The sequence below is a fragment of the Pelophylax lessonae genome (assembly GCF_965119305.1).
Source record: "Pelophylax lessonae genome assembly, chromosome: 12".
Classification (NCBI taxonomy): domain Eukaryota; kingdom Metazoa; phylum Chordata; class Amphibia; order Anura; family Ranidae; genus Pelophylax; species Pelophylax lessonae.
In genome coordinates, this window is record NC_138779.1 from 169990810 (window position 1) to 170006683 (window position 15874).

At 40.1% G+C, this 15874-nt stretch overlaps 1 protein-coding gene across 4 annotated transcripts in view; it reads left to right on the forward strand.

Annotated features, from left to right (window-relative positions):
* PPFIA3 (PTPRF interacting protein alpha 3) overlaps positions 1-15874 on the forward strand; it is a 417083-nt gene that overhangs the window by 290843 nt on the left and 110366 nt on the right. For all 4 annotated transcript variants that reach the window (XM_082273791.1, XM_082273792.1, XM_082273794.1 and 1 more), the window contains exon 17: positions 6916-7073. In XM_082273791.1, the coding sequence (XP_082129917.1) occupies positions 6916-7073 (158 nt within the window). The remainder of the gene's footprint in view (positions 1-6915; positions 7074-15874) is intronic.

Sequence of the window (15874 nt, forward strand, 5' to 3'; positions counted from 1 at the left end):
TTATACAACAGAGGAGGTTCAGGTCAGGCTAAAAGGAGGGAAGGAGAACGGTGAAGAGTAAAAAAAAAAAGAGTATGGCATCTCTCTTTGTGCGACCCCATGTAACTCCATGTGATTAGGAGGCCCAACCTGTTCAACCTGTCCTTGCCCTCGCCCTTGTTTGAACTACAGACTATTGCTTAAGCAGCAGAGGTAATATTAAATGATAAAGCAACACAGCACTGAAAAATTGCAATACAGTTTAACTTGCTCATCAGATCAGTGAAATGGGAGATCGGTGAGAACAGTTTGAATTTTTTTCTTGTACCTGCTTTTTTTTTGATATATGAATTTGGTCTGGGAGAAAAAGGAAAACCCAAATTTAAACATTAATTATTATTATGAACTACTCTGAGTTTATATGAAATCTGAAATTGAACTTTGAAATTAGAACTATGCACTTTTTTCTGAAAACATTTACAAACATTACATACACCATATAAGAGACTCATTTTGATTTTTGATTTTTTTTTGGGAGGACTTGACTAGGTAAAACAGTGAGAGGTGGAGCGGCTATAAAGTCGCCAAGAGTGAGTTCCAGTGCTGGAACAATAAGGAAATATATGACACAGAAGGATACCGCTGAAAAGCAACCCAAGGAGAAACCGCAAGGAGCCGGGAAATAACAAAGTGAAGTAAAAGAGAAACGTGAACAGAAAAAGACACTAGCAAATCAGGATATTTCATCACAATCCAGAGTAGAACAAGAACTAGGGGTAGAATCGGACCAAGAACATATAGAACAATTTTTGATTGATCAATCACCTATGAAGGGAGAAATGGTGGCAATGATTGCTGGTTTGGAAAAATCTTTAAAAATTGATCTGACGAAAATTCATAAAGATCTAAGCCATGTATTGGAACGGGTGGAAGAGTTGGAAAAGAGACAGGAAAACTACAAGAGTAAAATCCAGGAATTAGGAAAGGAAATGAAGGATATAAAAAGAGAAAACAGAAATCTTGCATACAAGATGGTGGATCAAGAGAATAGAAACAGAAGGAAAAATATAGGAACCTGTGGAATACCCAATGTAATGCATGAAGAGGACTTAATAGGCAAAATGGAAAAAATCTTTAACCCTTTATTAGGATGAGATGAAAAAGAACAACTACATGTTGAGAGAGTTCATCGGATTAGGAAACCAGAGGTCATTGCAGCTGATGCCCCCAGGGACATCATTATAAGATTTCAGAATTATCCTGATAAGGCCCAGATATGGGAGAATTAGAAAAAGAAAAAAACACCAATAAATTTTGAAAACCGTAACAAAGATTTTTACAGACCTGTCTTATGAAACATGAAGGAAAACATTAAAACCTTTCGTGGAGGTAATGCAGAAGCAAGGAATACATTACAATTAGGGTTTCTAATAGGAAGAAGAGACGGCCGAACGACCAGGCTTAGATTTCCAGAGGAAATGCAGGATTTCTGTAAGAATCTTGAAATTCCCATACATTCATTGTCAGGCTGGTTTGATGAAACAGAATTAGAAGATAAAATACAAGAGGAAGAACTGTTGAGGAATACCTCGAAGAAGAGAACTGAACTAAGAAAATGTAAACATAAAATAAGAACTGGTTTGAGGGGGACAAGGAAGTAAGGGTCGGGGGAGGTGAGACGAAGGGAGGTGGAGGTGGTGAAGGGGAGGGGTGAGAAATGACAGAGTTAAAGTAAATAAAAATGGAAGGAAATCTGGTTTGGCGGGCCCCAGATTAGGCGAGGGGGGGGGGTAAATGCACGGTCAGATAGAGCATCACCATGAGGTACTGAGTAGTAGGGTAAAGAGGGTCCAGGTTGAAACTGGCTACTCTGGGGCCAAGAGTTGGCCATTTCAACATCACAGAGAAAGGATGGTGAGGAGATGGAGGGAGGGAAGGGTGGGGGGAGATGGGGAGGGAGAGTCGGGATACTAAAAGTAATCAACGTTGTGTTCACTATATGAAGGGGAAAGATGATAATGCCTCTTTGTCTGAGCTTAAGATGTGCCCCTGGATAGGGAGTGTGGTTGCCTCCGCTCCCCCATCCAGCTTAGGCCGGTTGGGGGAGAGGAAGGCAACGGGACTTCATGAGAAGGGAGGAGAAAGGAAGAGGATATGGAAACTCTAAAATTTTTGACATATTATTATTATTATTATTATTATTATACAGGATTTATATAGCGCCAACAGTTTGCGCAGCGGCAGCGCTTTACAATGTGAGGGAAGACAATACAGTTACAATACAAATCAATACAGGAGGAATTATTAGAGGATCCTGCTCGTTAGAGCTTACAATCTAGAAGGGAGGGTCAAGTGAAACAAAAGGCAATAACCGTGGGGGATGGGCTGATGGAGAAAATGGAAGTATAGTTGTTAGGTGTGGATAGGATAAGCTTCTCTGAAGAGAAGGGTTTTTAGGGATCATCTAACAGCTAATAGAGTAGGAGATAATCTGACAGATTGGGGTAAGGAGTTCCATTGGACTGCAGAGGCTCTGGAAAAGTCCTGGAGGCGAGCATGGGAGGAGGTGATGAGGGAGCTAGAGAGCAGGAGGTTTTGAGAGGAACGAAGAGAGCGATTAGGTTGGTATTTTGAGACTAGGCTAGTGATGTAGCTGATGGCTAAGCTGTGGATGGTTTTGTAAGATGTTGTTAGTATTTTGAATTTAATTTTTTGGGTGAGCGGAAGCCAGTGGAGGGCTTGACAGAGAGGAGTAGCGGACACTGAGCGATTGGTAAGGTGGATAAGTCTGGCAGCAGTGTTCATGATGGATTGAAGGGGGATAGCCTGTGTAGAGGTAAGCCAATGAGAAGGGAATTGCAGTAGTCACAGCGCGAGATGACCAGAGAGTGAACTAGGAGCTTTGTTGTGTCATTGGTTAGAAAGGGGAGTATTTTGGAGATGTTGCGGTGGTTGAGGCGGTAAGATTTGGACAGTGATTGGATGTGGGGCTTGAAGGAGAGTTGATGGGCTGATAGTTGTGCCATTGATATTCACAGAGAGATCGGGGGAAAGGGCACGTGGTGGAGGAAAAATTATAAGTTTGGTTTTGGATAGATTGAGTTTGAGGAAGTGGTGTGACATCCAGACTGATATATCTGATAGTAAATTAGTTATACGTGAGGAGACTGAGGGAGTGAGCTAAGGGGTGGATAAATAGATTTGGGTGTCATCAGCGTAGAGATGGCATTGGAAGCCGTGGGAGGCTGACCCAGAGAGGAGGTGATTGAAAATAGGAGGGGTCCAAGAACAGAGCCTTGGGGGACCCCAACAGAGAAAGGAAGAGGAGAGGAGGAAGTAGAATTGTAAATAACGCTAAATGTGCGGTTGGATAAGTAGGAAGAGAACCAGTGAAGGGTACAATCACAGAGACCAAAGGCGTGGAGTTTTTTGAGGAGGAGGGGGTGGTCAACCATATCAAAGGCAGCAGAAAGGTCCAGGATTAGGAGTACAGAATAGTTTCCATTGGTTTTGGCCGTTAGTAGATTGTTTGTCAGATTTAGGAGAGCAGTTTCAGTGGAGTGTTGAGGCCAAAATTCAGACTGAAGGGGATCAAGGAGGCTATTCTCGGCAAGGTGGTCGCACAGTCGGTTGTAGACCAGACATTCACGGAATTTGGATAAAAAGGGGAGCAAGGAAATAGGGCGTAGGTTGTTAAGATTGGTTGGGTCCAGTGAGGGCTTTGTATGTATGGGGCTGACTAGTGCATGTTTTAGAGAGTTGGGGAAGATGCCAGAAGAGAGGGAGAGATTGAAGATGTGGGTTAGAGAGTGTAGAATAGGGCCAGAGGGTAAACGAGGATCCAGAGGGCAGGTGGTTAATTGGACGTTAGCAAGTAGTTTAGCAATCTCGTTTATAGTGGTGGGGTTGATATATATATATATATATATATATATATATATATATATATATATATATATATATATATATATGTCATATAATGTCAGAGGAATGAATACACCTATTAAAAGATTCAAAGTATTGGAAGAACTTATATTAAAAATACTACCCGGTTTGGTATTATGGGGACACACCAATTAAGAGAGCAAAGGGAGTAGCAATTGGATTCTCGAAAGAAGTTAGATTTTCTTTAGAAGATATAGATTAGAATAGATATAGATTAGAATAGATCCGGAGGGTTGATTCATTTTTTTAAAAGGTCAACTGATGGTTTCGGATTGGACCCTAACAAATGTGTACTGCCCAAATAAAAATCCTAGAAGCTATTTGAAGAAAATACTAGATAAGTTGATGCTCTTTAAAAAGGGAAACACAGTAATAGCCGGTGACTTTAACTTCTGTATGGATCCATCTCTGGATAGTACATCGGGTGCACAGCAGATGGAAGGACATCAGTCAAAGATGATTAGGAATAAGCTTTTTCAGTGTCAATTATTAAGCATATGGAGAATACAACATCTGAGAGAAAGAGACTACTCCTTCCATTCCCCTGTGCACCATATGTACTCAAGAATAGATTACATTATGACAGAATATAGATCTTTGGAAATAGTGGTTAAAACATCAATAGGAACAATAACTATATCTGATCATGCCCCAGTAATAATGGAGATAAAAATTCTAGATTCCCAGAGAAAGATAAAATATGTGGAGGATCAATGAGGATATAATACAAGATATTGAAATAGGAAAAGACATAGAGAAGGAATTGAAACAATACTTTTCTGAAAGTGAAACACCAGATGTCCCTATAACCACTATCTAGGAGGCCCTTAAAGCTTACATTAGGGGAATACTTATATCAATAAGCTCTAGAAAAAAAAAAAGGAAATACATTTAAATATAAGAAGATTAATATCTGAGATCCATGAGATGGAACAGATACATAAGAAAAACCTAAAGGAAGGGCAACTAAAAGCACTGATATTGAAAAGAGAAACATTAAAATAAATATTGGAAGAACAAACTAGATGAAACTTTAATAGAATGGCCAAAGAAAGATATAGACGAGGAAATAAACCAGGGAAATATTTGGCAAAGATTTTAAAAAATCAAAAATCAAAAAACTATAAAAAAAATAAAAGATCATAAAGGGAAGATTATATATTTAACAACAGAAATAGCTAAAGATTTTCAAAATTACTATGATACTTAATATAATGTTCGTCAGAAAGAATCCAGGGATATACAACAAAATAGGAAACAAAGGATGCAGAAGTATATAAAAGAGTCAGGATTACCACAATTATCAATAGAAAAATTATTAGAGCTAGAAATACCAATTACACAAAGTGAGATATTGGAGGCAATTAAAGATAACGCCAACCGGGAAAAGTCCAGGTCCAGATGGATACACTATGCGATACTACAGAAGATTTAAAGAAATATTAGTACCCAAAACTTTGCTATACTGTGCACTTTGCAAAGAGCAGTTGCAATCTGCAAGTGCAGTTGCTCCAGAGCTTAGTAAACGAGGTAAAGCCTCACTTTGTAAACAATACTCTATCACCTGCAAGAAAAATAGAAAAACAGCATTTTTTGCTTGCACCTGATTGGATAATGGAAGTCAGCAGAGCTTCTGCTCATTTACTAAGCTCTGGTTCAATTGCACTTGCAGAGTGCAACTGCGTTTTGCAAAGCGCATAGTATATTCTCCTTTAGTAAATCAACCCCGATGCCTGCATCCCTTTAAAAGTATTTAACCCTTAGGTTGTATTTCCCCAAAAATACAATTACTGTTGCAGAGGATGCCTAAAATGTTATTTGTATTTTAGTGCAGACACCTGAGAAAATCAGTCAACCACTCACCCAAGCAAGGAATGCCTTTTTTGAGGGTGTTCTGCATACCAGTAGAGTACAGAAAAACCTAGTTGCCATATTGCATTACATTTTTTGACAGTTTAAGAAAAACACAGCAGCTTCAGATTGAAATGGAAAGGAATTTTTAAAATAACATTGAATTATGAAATGGCTTGTGTAGCTAATGGAAGTGGAATTTCCCTTTAAATTGGATTTAGTTAGACTTCCCTTGGAGACACAAAACAATACCGCTAAATCATAAAGTAAGGAAAGGGTATATTGCCCCTAAACAAATGAATCCACAAAATTCCTATCAAATGCATAGGCTACCTGCTCTGGGTTTCCATAGTTCATCCAGGCTAGGCCTGTTTGCTATCAATATCCAACTTTCTTTCAATATTTTTTTGCATTGTTCCCTATTTCTACAGTTTAGATACAGATTCGAAATTGAAGGCTTTAGATCTTAACAAGTAACACCCATCACTTTGTTACCTATTTGCATAGCACTTTCACATTAGATGGTCAGAGGCACATAGTTTTATTTATAGCTATTAATAGATTGTGTTATTTTAATAGATGCTAGCAAAGTATGTTGTGTTTGCACCTGACCTTCAGGCTATTTGAGATTAGCAAGACATATCACTATGTGTTCGAGAACAATTCCATTCAAGTTACTGCATTGGGACAATTTAGGGCAGTACGCAAAAATACAGGAATACTAATGTTTGTACAATGCAACAAGTTGGGTGGACAAATGTCCTATTGCACACAAAGCCAAACAAATGAACCCACAAAATTCTAGGCTACCTGCTCTGGGTCTCCATAGTTCATCCAGTCTAGGCCTGTTTGTTATCAATATCCAACTTTCTTCCAATAATCAAGTGTTCTGTAATTCCCTACGTTTCTAAGGATTCTAGTGTATGGCAGGGTTGGAAGATACCATGTTGATGATGTAATCTTCCTGGATCCTCTGTTCTCTTCTTCTAATTCCCTTCTTTTTACCTGGATCTCCTAGCCTAATATTTTGCCTTCTTTTTTCCTGTTCAGTGCATCTTGACTGTCCTTCCACACACTTTTCTTCTGGTACCACCCTACAATTATCTTGCAGTTACCACTAGTGTATTTTTCTTTATGCAGCTTGGGAGCTGAAGGTCTGGGTGGCACCAACAGTACAAGCCAAGACTCCCTTCACAAAGCTGCTAAAAAAAAAAGCATCAAATCCTCCATTGGGCGCTTGTTTGGCAAGAAAGAGAAGGGGCGCATGGGACAAATGGGACGAGAATCCTCTTCTTTAGGTAAGTGACAGTACAAATTCAGTTTAACATACAAAAAAGTTTCATGTGTTTCATCAACAAAAAATATATATTTCAGTTCTAGGAAAATGCTGGTGGGCTAAAACTGATCTTTTAAGATTTTACTTGCACTACGTAATGTTCTTATCCTTCAGCTAATGGCAATACAAATATGGCAACAGGTAGCTTTCTGGGTAAGACAAAAATGAATATAATATATAATTTTAAAATCTAAGTTTACCTAAAAAAAATATATAAAATACAAAATAAACACAAAGGGAAATTGCTTACATTCAGTATGACGTGCACTTTGTGCTTCTGTCTTGTGGTTCAGTAGAAATCTTCTGTGCTCTGATGCCCAGCCATATTGCCGTAATCTTCTGATGTGGTGAGGGTTAAAAGAAATGAGGTTCTGTCACGGGCTGTCATCAAGCATGCCTGACTATGCCTGCCCTTTCTGCTCCACCTCCATTTATGGAAGCCGGTACTACAGCTTCTATTAATGACAGTGGGTGGACCTATGTGGGATTTATGAACGGAGTAGGTGAACCTTTCAATCATCCGCCCATCTTCCATCCATAGATTCTGTTTCATACTTAGAAGCTGTAGTACAGTTTCCATAAATGCAGGAACTGGGCAGCAAGAGCAGGCATATTTGGGCACTCTTGATGAGAGCCTGTGACAGCTCCTTAGTTCTATTAACCCCTGCCTCACCGGAAGATTATCATGGAGGGAGGGGACCGGAGGATGAAATGGACACATGACACTAAAGGTAAGTAATGTCCCTCATGCTCATTTTGTATTTTATTTCTCTGTAAGTAAATGTAAGCTTTAGGAAATTAAATTAATTATGTAATTAAATCCAATGGATATAAATGTTTTCCTTGTCTGCATTCAGTGCCATTTTAACCTCCTTACATTGTGTTCTTAATATGTTTGCACTGTTCACTGTCTTCACAGTTTAGATACAGCTTAGAAATTGAAGGCTTTAGATCTTAACAAGTAACACCCATCACTTTACCCCCTATTTGCATAGCACTTTCACATTAGGTGGTCAGAGACACCGTTTTATGCATAGCTAATATTAGATTGTGTTATTTTAATAGATGCTAGCAACGTATGTGGTGTTTTCACCTGATCTTCAGGCTATTTGAGATTAGCAGGACACATCACTCATTGTTTGAGAACAATTCTATTCAAGTTACTTCATTGAGACAATTTAGGGCAGTACACAAAAGATACAGGAATATTACCATTTGCACAATGCAACATGCTGGGTGGACAAATGTCCTATTGCACACAGTGTAAATGCTTAAGACTATGCTTTTTGCCTGTGCTGTAAAACTAAGACCGAAAAGCCACTGTAGGCAAGAGGAGGCAAAACATACACATTTTTTTCTAGCTTCCACACTCAGGCAGCTATTACTCTTCAGATGAGCTTTAAATGGAAGAGTCAGGTTCAGAGTATTAAAAGGTATAACTCTAATAATTTAAGACTAAATATTCAGATTCTGGCATAAGCCCAGAATGTTTTCTCTTAGGGTCAGGTTTTTATTTTGTGAACATGAGAACTAAGAAAAGAAGGCTTATTGACGGAGTAAGCCAAACAAAAATATTATTAACAATAATGGTGATTTTTTTTTTTCAAATGAATCCATGGAAATTAGTTATCAATACATCTTTATTATTCTAAAAAATAAATGTCTGGGACTATGTTTACCTACTAAAAAAAAAACATTTATATACAGACCCAACCACACACAGGGTTACCCAGGATTGAAGTGAAAAAAAGATGACCTCTTCTTTGTTATAGATTATCTATATAATTTTGTGAAGGCACCAATTACAGAATCTCTAAAGACATATATGAAGACCTAAAATGTCTTATACCCATCCAATTCTTTTTTTATCATGGCTTAATTGGTGTCAAATATGTTACATAGTTGGTAAGGTTGAATAAAGAAATAGTCCATCCAGTTCGACCTGTGCCAGTGTTTGTTTGTGTAGATAATCATTTCCTATATCACTGTATATTGTGTTAGCTAAGATGCATGTCCAAGAGTCTTCTGAAACTAACAATACTTCCTGATGACACAACCGATTGTGGAAGAGAAGGCCACATCCTTACCGCCCTGACAGTGAAAAAAAACCACTACGCAGATTTAGGGTAAACCGCTTCTCTTCCAAACTCATTGTGTGGCCCGGTGTCCTCTTACACCTCCCTGAGACTGAATAGTTTCCTACCTACGCTGGACACTGGACTTACCATTGAGGTATTTGGATATTGCTATTATATCTCCTATCAAGCGTCTCTTCTCCAGGGAGAATACATTTTAGCGCTTGTTGTTGTTCTTCGTATTTAAGGTCCTCCAGCCCTCCTATTAATTTTGTTGCCCTTCTCTTAACTCTCTCCAGTTCCAGCACATCTTTTCTGAGGCTTGATGACCAGAACTGGACGGAATACTCCAGATGTGGCCTAACCAGAGTTTTATAAACTGGTAGAGATGAAAGAAAGAAAGAAAGGTGCCTTTAAGTGCAGGTATCCAGTTTAATACAATAAAAAATGATAATAGCAACTCACATAGTAGTGAAGGTAAACAGGTACATCAGATCCAGTGATATGTGTGGAGTCACGTCCCTGATGTAAACTGTGTCCTGGCAGGCAGTGGCCTTGTCGTCTGGTCTCGTGGGTCCCGTTGGTCTCCATATGTAGCCGGCTGTACGGTGATGGAAAGTCCGACCAGGGCAAGGTTTGGGATGCTGCAGGCAAGGGATCATGACAACACGGGCACTGCCCAGCAGGACACAGTTTACATCAGGGATGTGACTCCACACATATCATTGCAAATGATGTGCCTGTCTACCTTCACTAATATGTGAGTTGCTATTATTGTTTTATTGTATTAAACTGGATACCTGCACTTAGAGGCATCTCTCTTTCTTTCTTTCATCTTTATCACAGCTCCGGATATCTGGTTTCAGTTTTTTCCCTGGATGGCAGCCCTAAGCTATATCCATTTTATTGGATGTTAACACCCCCCCACCTTTTCTCCGTTAATTTGTTTTATCTTGCCGCCCCCTCCTTTGTACTGCTAGCTCAAGCGCCTTACTCCTTGTTATATTCGTTTTTAAAATGGTAGAATTATCATTTAATCTCTGGACTAAATACCTTTTTTAATGCATGCTAATATTCTGCTGGCTTTGCTTGCCACAGCTTGGCACTGCGTGCTATTGTTCAGTCTGTCATCTACTAGGACACCCAGATCCTTCTCCATCTTGGAATGTCCCAGAGATTCTTCCCCTAGTAAGTAACCTGCATTTATATTTTTAACCCAATAGTGCATTACTTTACATTTTTCAATGTTAAACCTCATTAGTCATGAGGTCCCCAAGTAAGGTTTCTACATCCTGCTGTGATGTCACTGCCCTGCTAATTTTTGTGTCAGCAAACACCAAGATTTATCCCATCCTCTATATCATTTATAAATAAATTAAACAGAATTGGGGGTGTGGTTTGGCCCGAGAGTCGAGATGGCTGCTTGAGCCGAAGGCTCCTGCATACCGAGGATTTAATTTGCCTTTTCTGGGGATTAACCAAACTCATACCAACATGGGTAGGCTGAATAGAAGTGCCTCTACACCCCGCACGGTGAAGGAGTCTGGTACTTAGCTTAGCCGCCATATCCCTGAGCTGTTGCAGACCCAGCGCCCTGATAGCCACGCGGCATCACAGGCCTCAATACCAGGCTCACCGAGTAGCGGCTCCGACTCCCAGGCAAACAGGGAAGACACGCTCAGTCCACACACGAGCAAACCCTTAAGCTTTATTAGCTCACAATGACGGCTTAAGTGAGACGGTTATTGAAATACCATAGCACCCACTTGTTACTGATCTACTGGAGACTCTGATCCAGAATTATGCACAACTCACTGTTAACCATATGCCTAGGCGTGTGCTCCTTCTAAGGTGACTGTGTTTGCATCCGACCTCAGAGACTTGCCAAACCCAGGGACTCTCGCCTTCATCCTTGAAAACCTCTTCTCAAAGCTGTGTCTCGTTCTACAAATGTCTAAAGCACTTTTTAACATGCATATTCTTGCCCAACAGTTGATCCAGAATTGATCTAGGTATCATGCATTTTGGTGGGGGAGTAGCTTGGATCCCTTCTTGGAGAGTGCAATGTTGTATTTCTCTGTATTTACCTATCACACTGCCTAAATTCCTATGTTTAGATCCCTATAGCCCTATAGCTTAAAGTGCTTCATTTTGCACTTAAGACTGGGATGTATATTCCTCCAAGCTAAGAATATAATAACACAGACCTCTCCGGGCGGGAATCTGAACCCTGCTCCTTACCTTTTGATAATAATGGGTTCAATTGTCTTATTCCATTGGCTCAATATTGACCACTGAATATGTGAATTTATCTCTACTCTAGCAATTTGATATCCAGAATATTGGCTGAAAATATAAGGGCTCTGATATTTTGATACTCTTGATATACCCTTTGTCGCCTTACATGGTTGGCGTTCAGAGGCTTGTCATCAGAAATCCTCCCATAAATTAAACTATTATTGCTGACTAGCAGGATATACACAGCACTCGCTGTTTAGCAACCAATGGGGGCAGGTCTTGGAAACATCACATAGGATAAGCTCTCTTAAAATAGATGCTACACAGTTACATGCTATTCTATGACTGTGGCCAAGTGGGATGTTGGAGCCACTGTGTACACAAAGTGCTTAAGCCTACACATAACATTGTGCCCAGTGAAAACCGTTACTGACCCTGTATCACAGTGTAACGAATTCTGGACGTTACTCAGACCACCTTACTCCTGTGAAATGTCTGATGCAGTGGCTCCTCCATCTCATGGGATCCATGCTCACGTCTTTTTGTTTAATTTGATGTACTAGCTTGAACCTGAATACTACTAGATATTATTGTGTGGCTTCTGTGTAAAGCTTTTTCACCATACTGCTGTTTTAGAGTTTTAAAGCCTTTAAGGTAAAGTTAAATCTAAAACTCTTTTAATAATTAGCCTGCTGTTTATTTCCATTTGGTGCTTACATAATGGTAACATTACTATTAATGCTGCTAACTCTATGCTCTTGAGCTATCTACCCTTTCTTTATCTTAAAGTCCTCCATTTACCAGTTGATGCAAAGTCCTCCTCTATTGCAGAAGCATATGATTACTCTCTATATCTTCAACCCCAAGCAGCAGTTCCATAGTGTATCTGCTGACCCACCAGTCTACCCTTTCTAAGGCGGTATAAGTAATCTACTATCACCTCTGGTATTGTCTCCTCTTACACACACCATGTGAACTTCACCAATCTTTGTCTATTGTTTCCTCTTCTGTTACTGTCCCCTTCACCCCCCTCCTCTTTTTTTTTTTTTTTTTCTCTTTCCCTCCCTTTCAGACCGCTACTAACCTTCGTCCTCCCTCAGACCTGCTCCACTTTTAGTCCGGCTTTCAACACGTCTGGGGAATCTCTTGCAGGTGTACAGAATTAATACGCACACCCTAATATGGCTTGTGCTTGATCTGATTTGAGAAGTATTCTGTTGAGCAATGCAGAAAGCTCCAAATACCAAAACGCCCTTGACTTTAAAATTTGTTTCGCTCAATGTCAAAGGGTTGGACTTACCGGAAAAAAGAATAGAGGTACTGTCTGTACTTTCCAAACACAAAGCTCAATTCCTTTTTCTCAAGAAACCCACTTCCGCTCCGATTCCATACCCAAACTTACTAACCATGTCTATCAAACAGTAGTCCATTCCACAAAGCCTTCTTTTAAAACTAAGGGAATGTCCATATTGATATCCAAGCATGCTCATTTCAAAATGCTGGACTCCTTTGTGGACCCAGGGGGCAGATTTATTTTTATCAAGGGCTTATTTGCCTTCAAACCAGTACACTAGCAAACATCTATTGTCGAAACGAACATCAAGTTTCCTTCTTTAGAAAAATATGCGATCTATTATCTTCCTTCAAGGAGGTAGTAATCCTCTAGGAGGAGACTTTGATGTACCACTGAACCCTGACATAGACACTTTGGGTACCTCCACACTGACATATCATGCACTTCGTCAGATAAAACTACAATTTCAGGGCTTAACACTCCCCTCAGTCAAAGACTATACTTTACTCTGTCCCATTCCAAAAATATTCTAGAATACACTACTTTTTCTATCACAGCCTGACTTATTCTATCTCAAGCAAGCAATGATAGAACCAATGTTTCTATCAGATCACCACCCAATTTCGGTCACACTGATGTTCCCACCTATATTTTGCAGAAAATGCTACTCCAGAAATTTCCTCTGTCACCTTATGGGAGGCACACAAATGTGTTATTCGAGGGGAACTAATGGCCTTAGCCACAGAAGCTAAAAGAAAACAACAAGAGACAATTAGGGCACTAATTGATAAAATCAAATACTTACAGTATCTCACAAAGTGAGTACACCCTCACATTTTTGTAAATATTTTATTATATCTTTTCATGTGACAACACTAAAGAAATGACACTTTGCTACAATGTAAAGTAGTGAGTGTACAGCTTGTATAACAGTGTAAATTTGCTGTCCCCTCAATAAATATCAGCGCACAGCCATTAATGTATAAACCGCTGGCAACAAAAGTGAGTACACCCCTAAGTGAAAATGTCCATACTGGGCCCAATTAGCCATTTTCCCTCCCCGGTGTCATGTGACTTGTTAGTGTTACAAGGTCTCAGGTGCGAATGGGGAGCAGGTGGGTTAAATTTGGTGTTATTGGGCGTGGCTTGGCATGCAGCAAGGATGGCTGCAAGATAGAGGAGCTCCGGCATTCCCTCGGAACTTAACGAATAATAGACAGCACTTTTCTGCAGTGACATGTGCAGACTTACCCATCATAACCGCAGCACACGTTCCCGACAGTCTTCTTCGGTCCCGGGAACCAGGAGCATATCAGATATCTTCAAAACACAGCAGCGACGTCCTGATGCCTCAGGCAAGATGTCGCAACCTCGTGTGGACGAGGAGTTCAGTGAGAACTCAGTCAGCTTACGAGGAATCGGTAGGAGACACAGACACCTCTGACCACCCGCTGACACTCACGGACATGACAAAAATTGCTGCAGATATCAAGAACGCTTTTTCTTCTGCTATTACCGAAACTTAAGGCAGAAGACTTAGACAACAGAGGGAGAAGGCATATTATAAGAGTGTGGGGCATACCAGAAACAGTGGAACCAGCAAATAGTGTACCTGCTCTGCAGTCTGTCTTTAATAACATATTGGAACATCAAATAGACTCCACAATATAGTTTGAGAGACCTCACAGAGCTCTCAGGACACGTCCTGCTGACTCAGCTCCACCAAGGGACATAATTTGCTGTATTTCCAATTTCGAACTAAAAGAAGAAATTATGGAAAAAGCCTGTATGAATAAATACAAAACTTTCAATGGACAGGTGATTCATCTCTTTCAGGATTTATCACCAATCACCCTGAATAATCGGTGTGCCCTATGCCCTTTACTTGATGTGATACGTGAACGGAAACTACCATATAATTGGAAATTCCCTTTTGCTTTAAATGTGACCTTTCATGGCAAAAAATATTATTTGCGTACTCCACATGATCTACATCCCTTCTGTGACAGCTTACAGATTCCAGTAATGGAGCTGCCAGACTGGTACAAGGAGTTCTGCAACTCTCCATTGGAAGGCAGTACCCCTAGTTATCCACTGACCACACCAACCAAGCCACCATCCAAAAAAGGGAAATTCCACAAACAGGGCTCACACCGCACTCCGGCTCGCACTGGGGCACAAAGATCCCTGGAAAAGGATTCCGATAACGACTGAATGTTCTGATTAATAAGATCATTTGACACTTTCTGGATACCATGTCCCACACATCACGACTATGGCGAATGGCCCGTACAATCTTGGACACAGGTACATCCTTACCTCTTTATTCTTCTTCACAACATATGTATTATACAATCCCGCTTACCATCTATGGACACACTCCCCCTCACTCAGCCCTTGGACCTTTTACATTTGAAAGATTGCCTAAGTGGGAGTGAATACTATGGGGCTCTTATTAAGAACTAATCTACTTACTGAAAAACTATGAAGATTCTGCCTTTATGGTTGCTGTTTTTATACAATTACTTTTGACCCATTGAGTTTGGATTACTTAATGCCAACTTTAAAGTTACCAGTTCACTTGAGCGTATTTTCTCCCTGACTCTAATCAGTCTATCCATCATTATATCATTATATTTGTTGTGGACAAATGGGCACGCCTCTCCGGCTAGACTGTTGGTGTTCTCGGGCCACCAGGACACTCGCTGAGTCATATACAATTGTCTAGGTGACCTGGCACTTTCAACACTCACCTGGCTTATTGTTCAGCATTTATGTACGAAAATGCCTATGTTACGTTATCAACTCATAATTGTTAATTGACGCTGTCGTCTATTATTGGCACATTATTTCGTAACTTTGTTTGGGGCCGGGGGGAGGTAATGCAGCTCTTTTACTGTTATTGGCTTTAGTTGCACCCCTTGGAGTGGAGTGCTTAACACTCACCCGCTTGCCATTCCCACTCCCCCAACAGTGGGTACTGTGACATTCATTATACTATTATTTTTTCCACCTATCAGTCTACAGTCCCAAATTATGGTAACTTCTGAGTATCACCACTTAGGGGCACTTTACATTTACTCTACTGAAATGCTCTCTGTACAGAGGGTATATACTTTATTTGTCTTTCTTATCTTCCCTTATACTCTCTATTCC